Raw genomic sequence first — 16395 nt, forward strand, 5'->3', positions numbered from 1 at the left:
AATAATGTACTTTCTAAAATCCCTCATAATTTTCTTTCATAGTTGCTAAGTACATTTCAGTACCTGCTGGACTAGGCATGATGGGTGTTCCTGGTGGCCCTCCACCTCCTGGAGGACCCTAGAGAGAGTAGAAAATGTCAGTTAGAATGAAGTGAAAAAATACCATAGAAAAAAAAATGAACACAGCACAAATGAAAACAAAGTATAAATGTCCCAAGTTGCTCTGATAAAAATACACACATTTTCTGATAAGCCAGCAGAACAGCTTCTGAGAGACTGAGACAACGCAATTGCTCAGCAAGTTCTGGCATAAACATATGTACACAGGTATATTGACAAAAGAATATCCGCTAGTCAGTAACTGCATCACAATGTGAGTCAGACAAAAGAAATAACCTGGATCAGGGCCTGAAGGGGTTTCTTTTAGACAGTTAGTATCTCAGTGCCTTAGCCAACTTAATTCACTTAACTGTATAATATTCTACATTTTTGAAAAATAGCATCTGTATACACAGTTCCTTCTAAAACTAATGACAGATAGATAAAAAAAGTCAGTTTAGTAGTGGCCCCATAAGTTTGTGTACAGTTGTATCACTTGTCTAGACTGCTAAATCATATATTACAAACAGCAACAAAACGCAAAACAAGCAAGGAATATTACTTCCTTAGTTTCAGGTATTCTTGTGTTACAGTTTTTACAGATAAGTGCCATACACTGACATGTCTGGCTTTTAAAGTTTATTTAGAAACAACTTCACTATTTTTATTATAAATACTCTAATTGTTTACTAAGCACATAACTATAGCTTCTTGCTTATATTTCCAGACCCACTAGCATTTTTAAGCAACATGAAGAACTACCAACTCAGTTTTATAAAAATGTCTATGTCAATAAAATGTCAATAAATATAACTTGCTCCTCCTCTGCATAATAAAAAACACACAGGTTGGGAACAATAGGTGATTATTTTCAGTGCTATATGAATGTTATTATATTTTATCTCTTTTATTGTACTTTAAAACAGCAGACAGAGTTTGAAAGTAGCAGATTTTCAAGTAACACTGACTATACAGGTTTGGCTGCTCCTATCTGCTTACAAGGACTATTGCAGGGATTTGCTATAAATCACTGAGACATTTTGGAAAGAAGCAACAAAGTTTTGGATTTAAAACAATAGGCTTTTTCTCTCAGTGATCTATAAAACTAACATTTCTTACACAACAGAAGCAATGATACAATAATGTACAATGCTTTTATGCAATCAAAATCAGTAACGTAGCAGCTTTCTGATTGATACATTCCTGCCTCTGCTCATTCAAGCAAAGCACTTATCACATCAGAAGCAAGCCTCTCTATTTGCTAACAGGTGATTAACTCACAGTTAATTGTAAATGAAACAGAAACTTTGAATACTAAGCTCAGAAACTCCATGATTTTAGGTTTATATTATTTTTTCAGACACGGTATAAAGAGGTGTAGAAACCACTAACTGGTCATTTATTAGAATAGTAACTCACATTCACTGTTAATAACTGCATCTAATATAAGTTTGGTCTTTACCCTCAGTGTGTGTATATACCTGTCTTTAAAAAAAGCCTCCTAATGATTTTCATACTAATGATTTTGCCTTTCAGAATATATTTTTATATATTGAAATTATTTCTCAAAAAGCTGTATGATAAAATAGACAGAATAAGCTCCCAAATTAAGCAGTTCCACAACATGAGACCTTTGACTAAAAAACTGCTTTAAGAGCTCTCCAGATCACACCAGCCCCCACATGATTGCTACTGTTCTGTTCTAGCAAACTCCCGCCCCCGAGCTTTCCTTATTTAACTGTCTGTATGGCTGACCATCACGTGTTCCATTTTCCAAATTGCAGAGAGCCTCTGTGAAGCAAGACTACCTCTTTCAGGGTCAAACAAGACATACAGTGTGCAAGCATTCATAGTGGCAATAACTTTCATCCCTTGGCACACCTCATCGCCACCACCGCACTCTGCAAGAGGCAGTCTCTGCTCTGATAGGATCTTCATGAGTGGGTGCCCCTCAATCTTTTCTGGCTCAATCTCACAGCTTTACAAAGGATCTAATTCTCCAAATGCTTACATCAACTTCAGTTGTTTTGAATGAAGAGAAGCATTCATCCTAGCAACAACCTAGGACTGGTAAACTTCAGCAGAACAGTGGGGACAAAGAATTAGGCAGCAACCTCTCCCATGGGCACAGCTGGAGTTCACAGAGCACATCTACTCAGAAGCTCACGCATTTTTTACAGTACTTTAATTTTTTCTGTGTCTCCTTTTTGCATCTTGACATATACTGCAATTTTTCTTCAATGTTGCAAGTTAGAGATAGCAAACCACCACCAGTCTCATCACTGCCACTTGCGTGAATTAATATCACCTCATTATGCTTATTCCTTTTCTGCTGTTTATACACTGAAATATGGTGATGTCTTTTTTTGAATGTCACCTATCCCAGATGACATTTGCCTTAGTATGTGTACAACAGAGAGAGTCCTTCAGTACAATGTCTGTTTTATTTAGTTCTACCTCTTTAAAATTAATTTCTTTACCATTTCTTTTTCTAGTTTTTCAAGACTTCAGATATTTCAAAGGCTAAAATATGAAGTCCAGTGCACCATTTCCAAGATCTGCAACAGTAAGTGATCACTAGTATCTAGGGCAAAAACAGCAAAAACAACCTTCCCAACAGAGAGAACTTCCTGAAGTCGATTCAAAGAATTTGCTTGGACATCAGCAGATTTAGACTATGTAAATCAGGCAAATGAGCCCTAGAATTATGGATACTTATCAGAAACTTAATCTCTTCAACAGCTAATTGTTTAAATAAAGGACAAAATAAATTATTTTTAACAAGCTCATCCTTGAGCTCATCCTTCAAGCATTACCTCTGAAGGATCATCTCTATTATGAAGAAATAACGAGAAACCTACATGTAGCAGAAACAGGTTAAAAAACCACTGGTATATTGTCCTCGTGGTGAAAGACCTGATATTCCCTTGTTCTGAAACAGAGTCATGTTTTTGTTGACCCAAGCTAAAACATGACAGTTATCTGACCTTCAGAAAATGAAAAATGAAGAGAATATAGACTGTCCAGAAAACTGGAATTCAACAACTTGCAAACAAGAATGACAAATGGCAAATGGCTACAGATAGGAGACAAAATTCTCCTCCCATTACACCATGACTTCAATACTAAATGTGATATAATATATGAAACAATATGCCTTAGAGGAGTAGAAGGGAAGTAAGATAACCCAAGTACAACAGTAACAACAGCAATTAAAACTCTAAAGGTTAAACAAAGTTAATCTCTTGGGACACAAACAAATATGAGCAGCACATTCTCCAACAAAAACTTTTGTCGATACGTAAAATGCTCTTGTGAAGTTCCAGAGAGATGGTTAGCATTCTGTGATCCACAGAATAACAGATCAATGCTGGGCACGATGAGAGTGTTTTAACTATTTCATTCTCAAGTACAGACTAGGAAAAAGAAAAGCCACTGACTAATCCATAATAAATTAAGACAATCTCTGTGAAAGAAAGACATAATAGACTACAGAAAAAAGATTTTCCAAGTCTTCAGGAGGTAATTATGAGAATAAAAATTGACATTAAAATGTTAGCTTGTATCATCCATTTATATATTTCTTTGGGGAGATAAAAGTTTGCACTCATTCTTCAAATGCTTTTTTTTTTTGTCCCTGAAGAAGTTAAGGAATTCATACATGATATTATGTTTCCAATATAGCTGGGTTTTTCTGCCTTATTATATAAGACAATATACTGCATTGGTTATTATAAACATGTTGAAATAAAACAGCACACAGACTCATTTTGACCAGCCTGATAATGATTCCTGTAATAAACATCAACATATGTACCAAAGATGGCAGACAAAATACTAAGTGTCAATCAGATGTTCAGTACTCAGCCAATACCCCAAGGTTCTTCTTAACATCTGGACTGTTATTCCTTTGCCTAAATAAAATGTAATATCTATTCTAATAAGTAAACACAAACAGTTGTACTTACTACATAATTCCCAGGAGATGCTGAAGAATAAGGTATCTATAACATCAACAGAAACAAAAGAGTAGGTTTTTCTGCAGTGACATGAAGTTCATGCCAATATTTATAGGTTATAGGTTATAGTTATATAGAGTTATAGGTTAATGCATTTTTGTTTGTTTCCAACACGTAGTGAATAATGATGGAAACATATTGTTGTCTTCAAACATAAACACCTTTTCAACACCTTGTTCAACAAGAAGTCTAAAATTTGCAATATAGACACAAACTAGATTTCATATCAAATACTTCCATTTAAGGTTACTGTGTCCTCATGGCCACCCTAATGAAAACAATACAAATAATTCATACATTTAAATGTATGCAAACTGGGGTCTGGTGTGCGTGACACACTGAATTTGTATGTTCTTACATATACTTAAGCTTGATTAAAATCTGGACCACAGGAGGAAACAGACTCTTGTTTTGTTTACCCTAGAAGCTACTGATTTTATTTCTCAGCATTATTCTTTCTTCTTTCTTTTTGAAGGACAGCGTCCTAATTTCATGTAAAATTCAACTACAGTATTTGTTACACAGAATATCTTCAGAAATCCAATTGGCTATGAATAACTCAATTTTCTTCTTTATGCAATACTCTTTTCAATGATTCATTCTTAAGGAACATGGAGCAGTGCCATTACAGGAGGATGAGGTAAGAAGAAACCGAATTGATAAAAGATACATTATTTTGTAGAATAAGCATCTTACTTGAGTGTAAATAACTTACAATCCAACTCATTTTACATATATTATTACACATATTTATTACTGAACTTCTCTATTCATTTTGTAGAGGAAGTATTTCAACCACCCACTGAAAAATATCCTTTTTTAGTTGAGTCCATGCAAAAGAAAATGGAGGTAGTTTCAGCTCTTTCTTTCTGCAATTGTCTTTCAGTATAGTTAAAAATTCAAAACTGAGAACAGAAAGAATCAGTCCATTCTGTTCAACAAGATTTACCTTATTCCACTGCAAGTGCTGAAAAGGGATATATTTTTACACTAATGATAAACGACTATCGAATGAAAATGAAAACTCTGCCTTTGTGTTTTCTGAGGAAATAGCAGACACTGTTTCTCACACGGGATACCTTACTGACCTCCTCTTCCTTCAAGCTGCTATAAGACTATCGCATTTTGTAGTTTTTGCAACAAAATTCAATAGAGTGTATTCCTTGTTACAAAAAGCCTGCCAAAAATGGCTGATTTCTGCTATTTGACATTCCCTGGTTAACAGGAGCAAACGTGCTTTTGTTATATGAAATACATGAGCACACATTTAGTTTCTGTAGAGACTGCAAGCCAGATAGCTTTGCCCTAACTCTTCCTTCTTCACTTGCACTAAAGGAAGTGAGAATGTATTTTAAACATCCTCCATGGCAACATTCATCTTCAGGAGGGTCTGTAACTGATATGGAGATGTAGAGCTGCAGTGTGATCATGAAAAGAGCTAAATATTCACAGGTCACTGAGTCCTCTGTTAAGATACGCTCATCACTGCACCTAATGTGCAATAGGATTAGCAGGAAAAAACAGAATGTATGCGCAGCACTTTAATTGGTGAATAAGTAGATTGTGTTTTTCTTCCTGGAGTACTGATGAGAAATAATTCCCTGAATGTAAAATGATATTTAATATATTTAAATACTTACGGAATTGGCATTAGTTGGATTTGGCCAAGGTCTACCACCCCCTGGGCCCCTGTAATAGAAAATGAAAGATGAGACACAGAACAATTCCCTTTACTAGACCCATTTTGAGGAAGCTAATATTTCAAAGTAACTTATTACCAGAATAAGTCATGAGATGGCTTTTTTCAAATTACATTACAGTGTGATTATCAACCACACCAAGTTACACTGTTGCAGCAAAGCCCGCGTTGTTGCACAACCTTCTTCACTTTATCAGTTTATGAGCTGATGAAAGATCGCTTATGAATACTGCCCTGTCATTTACAATTCAGACACCTTGGGTCCTAACTCATTCTGTACATACGTGCTTTTCAGGACACTACTGGTAACACACCCTTTGCCTAGCACTTTTATTAACATTTTTATGTTTGTAGGAATTATCACACATTCCACAATAATCTTGCTACTATAATGACCAAAGAAGAAAAGTATTAAAATGCAAGTGCAATCTCAATCATCAGAGCTGTACTTTTGATAATGTAATGAAGTACCTCCCTGAAAAACTGTGGATACATGTATGTATTGAGTACTGCTGTATAATTCTGCATGTATAATACAGTTTCATTAGCAGTAGTGCTCTCCTTAAAAAAGTTTTGGCAACAAATACATTTTACAAAAAGAAGCTAGAGAAAATTAGCTGCTCTAATATGTGTCTGAGAAGCATACACAGTACATATCTATATCATAATATAAAATAGTGTATATACTTAGTAAAAAATGAAAGCTTGCCATTTTATACATACAATTTAACATATCTAAATAAGCACCTACAAACACGTTGCTACTTTTACTAAGGATACATTATCTCCGCAGCCATATCAAAAACATAAAATTTGTTATAAATCAGTCAAAATGGAAATTTCAGACTTCTCAGACATGCTTGTTACACTTGGTTCAAGCAGCATATTTATGATTAAGTAGCAGCTTCCTAGCAGGAGGTACAAGAGTATAACAGGCCAAAGAAGCCTTTGATAAAGCTCATTCAGACTAAACATCAGGCTGATGCTAACAGCAGAGTGGAATGGAAAACGGAAAAAGGAAAACTTTCCAGACAGAGCACCTTTTTTCTCACTACTCTTGCTGTTCTTTTCAGTTTCTTCTTCTTAGCTGAGATCAGAGAAATGCTTTGGTGGATAGACATCGTCTTGAGGGTACTAAACCAGTCTTGAGTTGTCTTGACTCACCATATTGGAGGCAAAATCTCTATGTTTACAGTCATAATGTATGAAAAATCATAATTACCCCTGGAAACATTAAGAATTCCTAGTTATTTATAAATAAGACAAAATCACTATCTGTGAAGGCCCTGACAACTGAAAGACAGAGCAGATGACAAAGCCTTTGCATTTAAAATGGCATATTGGCCTCATTAGCTTTAGAAAGGGGACATTAGCCACCACAGCTTATGAGACTTGGGAGAATTGTTCTAATAGAGAGAGAAAAGTAAATTTTACAAATGAGTTTGGGAAGTACTCTATTTTAAAGTTTTACTAAACTAAAAACTATTAAGTAGTTATGTTGCCTGAGGGATTTAATACAAAATTTATTTTTTATTGTTGGCAAGACTATCAGAAAGAAATTACCTCAACCAACCAACAGAAATAAATCAAATGAAAATTAAAAGAATCACTCCATTTAGAGCTGCTGACATTTTCAGGTGGTTGGAAAACAGAAATGTAGAAGAGGGCCTTCTTGCTGAAACACTCCCCCCACCAAAGAGGAAGATATTTTCAAATGGTCCTTCCATGAAAGGTATAAGTCCACCATCCCAGCAGCTCTCCCTAGTCACCACCTGTAAATGCGCAGCACATTCACAGAGGCTTTCAGCAATGGCCTGCAGCCGCCTTCTAGCCAGGAAATGGACTCGCTGCCTCAAGCAAGCAATGTCCGATGCTAGTGGACTTTTCAGATACAATACTCAGGTCAAATATTCAGCAATTTATCCTCTGCTAACAACTACACCATAAATATTAGATGTTCCGCTTTTGTTCTTCATTTTTTCTTTTCTGAAATGTCACATGCTGCATGTGGTTCATTGGCACAACTCTTTATGAGAAACCAGCAGCATTTGGAACAGCACCAGAAGTCTGTGTTCACCATAAAACCCTGCACGTCTTTTGCGTAACACAAGAACAGCCTGTTAAAAACATCAAATGGAAGGTAGCCGTGATGATACTGCTGGTTACTGCAAAGTACAGAGATATGAAAAAGCTGGCTCGGGTACATGGTTGGGTTAGCCACGGCAATAGGGAAGTTCAGGTGGGCTTTATGAGGCGACTGGGAAAACAGATCTTCTCCAAGTCACAGTATCTCTGGGGAGTGCACAAGTTTTAAGCTAAGCCCACATTAATGCCTGTGCTATCCTGCAGGCTGCACTGCTGCTGCTTCCAGAGAGGAAACTCACCTTTCATCTATAAAGCTGTTGGAATTTGCAAATTTACTGGAAGTCATGGACAGCTCTATGTATAGACTTAAAATACGCTGTAACAGATTCTGCTTGAAAGCCATATGGTTTATACAGAGCATAATGTTGTTAGCTTATAAAACACATAAAAAGGCTACCTGGATTTTTTTTTTCCTGAAACTATGCAAGCTTTTTTTTTTTTTTCTCTTTTCAAAATGTTTACTTTTAAAGTTAGATAATTATGAATGTTCCACTTCCAAAATAAGAGTAATTTACGAGGTATCCGCTCCTGTCACTAATTTCAGCTGCAATCTATTCTTAAGGTTAATCTTGCACTCTTGATCATAAAGTTTCATATTTCAGTTTCCTAACAGGAAAATACTTTCCATCAAGAATTAAATGTCTAAATACAAGTTTGGGAACTGAGTTAAAAAATACATATTTTTTTCTTTTCAGGTATGACTGAGATATTCTTAGCACTTGAACAGAACTGCAGGTCACACCAACCATTAAAAAGTGCCAGAAAAATGTAACAATACTCCCTGAAATTTGCCATTTTGGTCCTAAGGAGAGCATTTTTTCCACAAAGGAAAACAAAAATATTATTAAAAATGGCTTTACTGATCTTCAGCCTATAATCTTATAGGTAAAATAAAATTATTTGGAAAAAGACATAGGATGTGTATCAGCTGTTTCAAGTAATCTAATATGCATTAGCTATGATGAAGCAAGGAATTATTTAGCAATGCTACATATAAGGAGTATATGCTCACGAACTGAAATACTGTCTGTGAGCTCTCAGACTGGTTGCTGCTGCTTTTGACAATAAAGAACACTTTCTCATCGATACAAATGTAAAATTATATTTGACAGATATTCTGCTCTTAGCCAGAGCAGTTTCCTTTGAAGATTTCCCAGGAGAAAAAGCTGGATTTTAAAATGGCATCTGCTTTTGTAGAATGCATGCTTTTATATTTTAACATTGCCAGAAATCAAAAAACATTGAATACAACAGTGCAGAATTTTAATGCACGATATGGCTATGTGAAGACACATGTAAGTTAACATAAGGCAATAGTTTTATTTATAGCTCTCCTCTTCCCTAGAAATGTAAGTAGATGAGATTTACACTGTTCTTCCTTAGTGCCGTGCCTTAGGTAATAGAGATGTGTAAGAAGTAAAACAGATGAGCTCAACTCACGTGCTGCTGCCTGCAGGTCATCTGCAGATTCTCTATCTGGTTCTGAACTAGACCGGACATGACAAGTCTTTACTGTGGCTGCAGGGTAACGGCCAACCTGACAGCAGCAACTTTACAGTAACAAATGAACGCAGTCTTGGAAATACCATTAAAAGAAACCCACACCACAGTAATGTCTCTGATCCTTATATCGGTGTACATCAATCCAGTGCTGATCAAAAAGTGTAATTGCTTTGATAGTAAAAAAAAAATATATCTATGTAGTAAAACATGCATTAATGAAATTCCAGAGTTCTCTGATTCAGCATGTGACATATTTCAATATATACTGGAGCATAACACTGCTGTACAAGCACTCTGGACTCCCTTATGCCTTCAGCATGCACTATAATAAGCAAATGGACAGCAGGTTGTCTTGTTCAAAACCAAAGTGCTCTGTCACACTTCCAGTTGAGCTGGAGGAAAGATGAGCTTGTAAGAAATGTAGAGGAGTGTCGTAAATGCATGACAAGTCAAAGAAACAGTTATGGTTACGTGCTTCATAACTGTTGTTTGACAGTGCGCTCTTCTCAGAATATCAAGCAAAGTTCTCCAATTTGTGGTATCCAGTTCAGTGGGACAGACAAATTCAAAAGTAAATGCATTCCTCACATTTCTGATTTAAAAGAACATGACCTACATATGTTTATTGACTTGACACAAGATGAGCTTGCTTATGTTGAAATAATATGAAATGTTGCAATACGGAAATGTCAGTATTTCAACCCATAACCATCTTCTCCCTAGAAAGGGACAGACAAGGAGCTCTTTCTGTCATCCAGAATCCTGTTTATTTTTCTTAGGTGAACTTTCATTTATGTGGGTAAGTGTTGTTAAAATGCTTTATCTGTCCTCAATTTTACTTGTAGAACATTTAATTTTAGGAAGTTACATTTTCTTTTCATAAAAATCTCTCTCTCTTGTGCTTATACTCTCACTGAATTTCATTGATTGCCTACCCTTGGAAGGTTCCCATAATTGCCTGGTCTCTAATATATCATGTATATGACAGAGTAATATCCAACTTCAGAATTTATTTTGTTTGCTTTGAAAAGTTAAAGTATGTCTGGAGATCTGAAGAAATTAGGGGCAAGATGGATTAAATACTTTTTCTTAATGATATTATTTATTTCAATAACTCTTTTTCAAGTGTGGAACTTTTCACTTTTAATGCAAATTGCCATCTTTCTTTCATTTATGTCTCCCCCCAAAAAAGAAGAAAAGGAACCTGAGATGTAACAAACATATGTCCTGACTGTGTTCTCAGCATCCATCTGCTGGAAATTCATTCTTGGAAGACAAAGGTGTAAAAGGAAGAACAAAATAAATTGCTCTCTGATTAGGATTGTTAAACCACTTTTGTGTCTGGATACGCTGACCGCCATGCTGCCTTCTGCAACTACACCAGGGATGGCAAAGTTCTTGTTATGAGAACATGTAGTAACTTAAGTAGAAGCAGAGCCAAGATAAAAGAATGATCATGCAGTTTCTTGTTTGTATTCTCCTAGTAGTAATTATAGTAGTCTCTTAAAATTTTGTATCGCGTATGAAATAAATCTAAATAAAACAAAGAGCATTTTACTTTTTTCAGGCTTACTGATCATTCAAACAACTCCATACAAGCAAAGATTTACGTGAAGTGCAGAAGATTCCTCACTTTGAGTCACCTGCTCTGCTAAAATCCATAGTTTACATCTAGTTCGCTTAAGAAACAGTAATTTTACACATGAAATTGTTCCACATGCTTAAGAAGGGAGCTGACTACAGTGTAAAAATGAATAATCCACTCCAAAGACAAACTCCATGTCTAAAATAATTCAGTATAGCTCAACAGAACTCAGCTGACATCAATTTTTACTAAATAGGAATCCAGCCTCAGAAGAACATAGAAATACTGGAAAACTTGCACTCATATCTGTAAATCTGTTCCATCTGTTAGGAGTGAAAATAAATGTAGCCATGGAAATAAAAGCAGAAACAGAGAATCATCCACACTTATTTCAAAAAGTTGTTTTGCTGTGGGTTTGTTGTTTGCTTTTTTTTTAAGTGAAGAGGGTTTGTTGTTTTTTGTTTGTTTGTTTGTTTGTTTGTTTGTTGCTAAAATTATGCATTATTTTGCAGAAAATAATCATATTTATACCAATCTTTTCCAAAAGAAAAGTAAAAACACAAAAGATTATAATACACACAAGGACATATTGGTGGCTCTACTGACAAAATATTCTTGGTATTTTTACTTTGGCCTGTGAAAGAAACTCATTATTTGTACAGACCTGAAGTGACAGCAAATGAGACTGAAAAAGATGCATACAGAACAAGGAAGCTGCTGCGGGTTTTTATAATTGCAGTTATTAGACATCAAAGCATGTTACTTATCAAAGCATGCTCTCCCTTAACTTACGTAATCCAACTGTCTCTTCTACAACGAAATAATGATTTTTCTAAACATTATAAGGTTTATCATTGTGCTTACATGTTCATTCCAGGCATCCCCGGGCCACCTAAAGCATTCAGTGGGGGTCTCATTGCACCTCCATAGTTCTGCAATGATAACCAAGGGTCAGACTACCACAAAACAAAAAAACAAAACCAAAGAGGAGGGGGAAAGAAAGGACAGCAGGTTAATGATATCCCTATATAACTGCTGACTGGATAGGCCAATGTAATTCATTCTTTCAGGAGTTTCCATTGTTGACTTAAAAAAATAATACTGTTATCCCCAAGGACAAAGAATTACATGTACTATTCAAATAGAAATATACTAAGAATACTTAAAATTGTTACAAGAGGAATCATTTATATATAGAGAAGTCAAGTCAATGTCCAGAGGAACAACTTTTATAACATATTCAGCTTTCAAACCACGGAAGCTCATTCAAAATTAGAAACCTGGACTTAGATTCTGAGATTTCTAAGTTATAGAATTTAAATAAAATTTCTTTTGTGACATTTTGTTAGGGTATCAATAAATTCTGGTAAGAAATTACACCATATGATATCACTTCACAATAACATACAGCATAACCATCTCATTTCTCTTCAAATCAATCAATTCAAAATGTGAGAAGAAAAAAATTACTTAATATGATAATGAATGTCATAGTAATGCCAAAAAATGAATTGTCTAATGCCTACGAAATCAGAGCTATGCCGTGATAATATGACAGAAGCCTAACAATTGTACTGTTTTATATGAAAAACTAAACTGCACCTATTTTAATTCAGATGAATACAAGCAGAACACTCTAATCACAACTCACGTGGTCTGTGTTGATTTTTCTTATTTTTTTTTAACTCTTTTTTTCCTGATATTGCCAAGGAGTGGAAAATATAATATTCTCTAAAATGACCAGTATTGACTTAAACATACTGTCTCTGCTTTTCAGAAGGTAGAGAGACAAGCAAACAATTTATTTTAAAAAATCTAGGTCGTTGTCTCTTTTCCAATAATTATACTAATATGCTTTAAATTGGTATATATTACACTAAAAACAAAATCTACATAACATAGGCTTATTGGTATTCTCCATGTCAGCCTAATTCACAAAGTGTGTAAACATGATGTCATGAATACATGAGAAAAGTCCAACAGTATTCAAAGTATTGATCCAGTGCAGTTCACATCTGAAGTGACCTAGATATCTAGAATTGATATGGAACTGGGAGAAGAGGTCCCATGCCCTAAACAGAAACCCCAAATGTATAATTTTCCTCACTGTTAGACACTCCTGAAAGCGTATGACACAGAGGTTTGTAAGAATACATCCAGAGGCTGAAAAAAGAGTTCGTTCTCCAGATCTACTCTATGATCCAACAGTGCCATCTGAAGATAGTACTAGCCACAGCTGCTGGACATCAATCACTACTCATTTCTTAAACCTGTGTGCAGCTGACAGACCAATTCGTGTGCATGCTCAGGCAAAAATCAGCCAGATTAAGTCAAAACCTCTTATTTAACCTAAGTTACCGCAGATAATTTTGCCTGAACCACTCCTCTGTCAGAACTGCAGGGCAGGAACTGATGAGTAGTCAAAGCAGATGCTTATAGTAATATCATCAGATAGTACTAGTGGATGTGGAAGAGAACACAGGCTAACAAAACAGTGGTTCCATATCTATTTTATTTCATTTTCCCATCTTGTTCTGGAGGGCTGAGCCATTTGTCCCTTTTGAGCTATTTCCCACCTCTATTTTAGCCTAGGAACAGGGTGTAGGATAGGGTTAAAGACCATTATGGAATCCCGAGGACTGGAATACTTCTAATCAAATGTACTTCCAACTCTAATTACTGCTAATTCTAATCAAATGTACTCTTTCGTCCTAAAATAAGAGCGCTTTCATTAAGTCTGCTAATACACACATTCCTTCAGCTGCAGCTATGCTCTCTGTCCTAATTTGTTCCTTACAGGTTTTGACTTAAAGTCACCACCACCACTGTTCATCTCGTATTGGATTGTTCATAAAAGGACTCCCTAACATCAAGTGATCAAAATGAGATAAATGACCCTAGACTTTTAAATGTTTAAGATAATCTAATTACTTTTTACTTGAATGCATGAGAGACACATTGTAAGCTCGCCAGCAACTTTGAGAGACTGGGAGTAAGTAGTCGATCACAGTGTGCACTGTGTACATTGTCCAGTTGGTATAACCAAGGCTTGAAAAAACTCAATGTAATTCTTTGCAGCTTTTCACAGATTCAAGCATTTGTAACACTGCTTTTAGCTTCATGGTATTTAGTTTGGAACAGTGTAGACTCATAAAACAAAAAATGCTGAGATAAGCATTTGTATATCAGCACATGAAGCGTTTCCCAGATTTAACTGCCTGTGCAGCAAGGTAGAACAGAGCCTTACACTCTGGGTACACCGAGGCCAAACTTACAGCACTGTAGCAAGAAAACTTTAAAAGCAAGTTTGAGAGACAAAATTCAGTTTGGTTTTAGAACTGTATTCTGAGATGATTCTAAAAGCAATACACAAAGATGATCCATTTACAAAAGAAAATTATTTGCAAGTTTAAAGTTGTGTAGGTATACCATGTTTTCCCCATTTTAAGGGGATGTTTAGCAAAAGAAAGAAGAATTTTACAAATGCTGCATTTTAAGAAACAGCAAAAATGAAAAAAAAATAACCACCCTTATAAAAACTGGCATGAGATTTGCCTGCTGTGTGACTCATGGTGCTGCATAAAGTATCAGCTCATTCTCATCTGGCAGCACTGCAAAGCTTCTCTTTCTACCTCCTGAACACAAGCGGTAAATAAACTTCAATGCTACACAAGAAACAACAAATTTATTTAATAACAGTTAGTTGGTCACACAACAGATGTTGCGTAGAACCACATAACTGGTTTCTACCAATAGGACCCAAAAGTGTAAAGGCAGTTATGAACAGATTTGAAAGGCAAAGTTATTTAATCATTTAAAATTCAGTTTATATTCCAAGGAAAAAATAAGCCACTAGAAAGATTATCTAAATCGAGAAGTAAAAATGGTAAGTATGAGAAGAAAATATTGGCAATGGGGTATAAAACACAACTACCTAAATTTTCCTTCACCAAGAATGCTAACAAAACACAAATTAACCTCTAGGATTAATCTTTCAAGTATACATCACAACTCATGTATTTGTCTATCTTAGTTACTGATTAAAATCTAATGTCAAATACTGGTTCTGCACTTTTGAGGAAAGCATCAATATACAATTATGAACAGATCGGCACCTTGGAGAAGATGAACTCTTGCAATCCAAGATTGCTTTCCTCCTTGGGATCAAAGCTGGAGAGTTGTTTATGATTGATAGGCGGCAGAAAAAGAAGCATGAACTCCTAATTTTACATTAAAATGTCTTCAAAACTAACAAATAATATATCTCCATAGTGGTTAAAGAAAATCTTATCACTCTTCTTTTTGCTACAGATTGCCTGAGTAGTAGTGTAGTACTAAATAGTACTGTGAGATGAACTTTACACTCCTTGATGGCATAGGTTGAGAGAATGAGAAAACACTTCCTTGAGGCTTGGACTCCTTACAAATCCTATCTTTTAAAGTATACGCTGGATGTAGGAAAAATTTAACTTTCCTGAAATAAGTGACTTAAGGAATTCCTTCTAATTTCAAATCTTTGAAGAGTGACTTTTGAATTTTAGATTTTATAAAGCTGCAAATCAGAATTAATTTTTAGAATTGATAAAATTTATTTTTAAATGGTATTTTAAGAACAACTCCTAGCACATTCTATCTGCAAACTATGCAACACTGGAATCAAAGTAATTAAGTATAAATACAGATCTATCAATAAAAATGGGTATTTATTTGTAGAACGTACCTGTGGTCCTAAAGGAACCATTCCTCTTGGAGGAGTCATTCTCTGCATAGGTCCACCCATGTTTGGATGTCCTGGAAATAAAATTATGGAGCTTAAAAAGCTATGTGAAATACAGACACTTTCCAAATCAACTTTAATTAATCATTCTATTGGGAGGTGTTCCTGCATATAGCAGAGTGGTTGGAACTAGGTGACCTTAACAGTCTTTTCCAACCCAATACATTCTATGACTCTATGACTCCTTCTAAATTAACAACAACAACAGAAAAGCTACAATAAACTTTGAAACATTGAGCAAAGGATGCCATCTTGAGAAAATGTTACATTACATGATCCAAATATTTATTTCATTCACCTTGCTGCCGTGTTGGGTCCATCCCGCTAGGCAATAATGGCTGACTTCCTGGGACACCTCCAAGTGCCTGCAGGCATAGAAATCATATTACAAGAACATAATACACTGAAATGTATGGTAAATAGATAATATTTTGTTTTTAATTCCTAGATGTTTCTTCTGAGTCAAGAGTAACGCATTAGAGTTAACACTCTTAAACATCCTAACTGAATGTCCTGAATGCCCAACTAAATGTCCTCAATGTCCAACAACCGCATCTATGGATCCGTA

At 35.4% G+C, this 16395-nt stretch overlaps 1 protein-coding gene across 26 annotated transcripts in view; it reads right to left on the reverse strand.

The window, feature by feature from the left end:
- The window catches only part of SSBP2 (single stranded DNA binding protein 2), a gene marked incomplete at both ends in the record, with an annotated part of 158031 nt that overhangs the window by 14922 nt on the left and 126714 nt on the right, over positions 1-16395 (reverse strand). For 11 of the 26 annotated variants that reach the window (XM_079548989.1, XM_079548988.1, XM_079548979.1 and 8 more), the window contains 6 exons: positions 64-118; positions 4068-4103; positions 5759-5807; positions 11915-11982; positions 15771-15841; positions 16126-16192. In XM_079548989.1, the coding sequence (XP_079405115.1) occupies positions 64-118; positions 4068-4103; positions 5759-5807; positions 11915-11982; positions 15771-15841; positions 16126-16192 (346 nt within the window). Of the gene's footprint in view, positions 1-63; positions 119-4067; positions 4104-5758; positions 5808-11914; positions 12007-15770; positions 15842-16125; positions 16193-16395 lie in introns of all 26 variants that reach the window. The other 15 variants (XM_079548978.1, XM_079548995.1, XM_079548992.1 and 12 more) reach the window with 10 other exon arrangements.

Source organism: Tetrao urogallus (genome assembly GCF_951394365.1).
Source record: "Tetrao urogallus genome assembly, chromosome: Z".
In the NCBI taxonomy this organism is placed as follows: Eukaryota; Metazoa; Chordata; class Aves; order Galliformes; family Phasianidae; genus Tetrao; species Tetrao urogallus.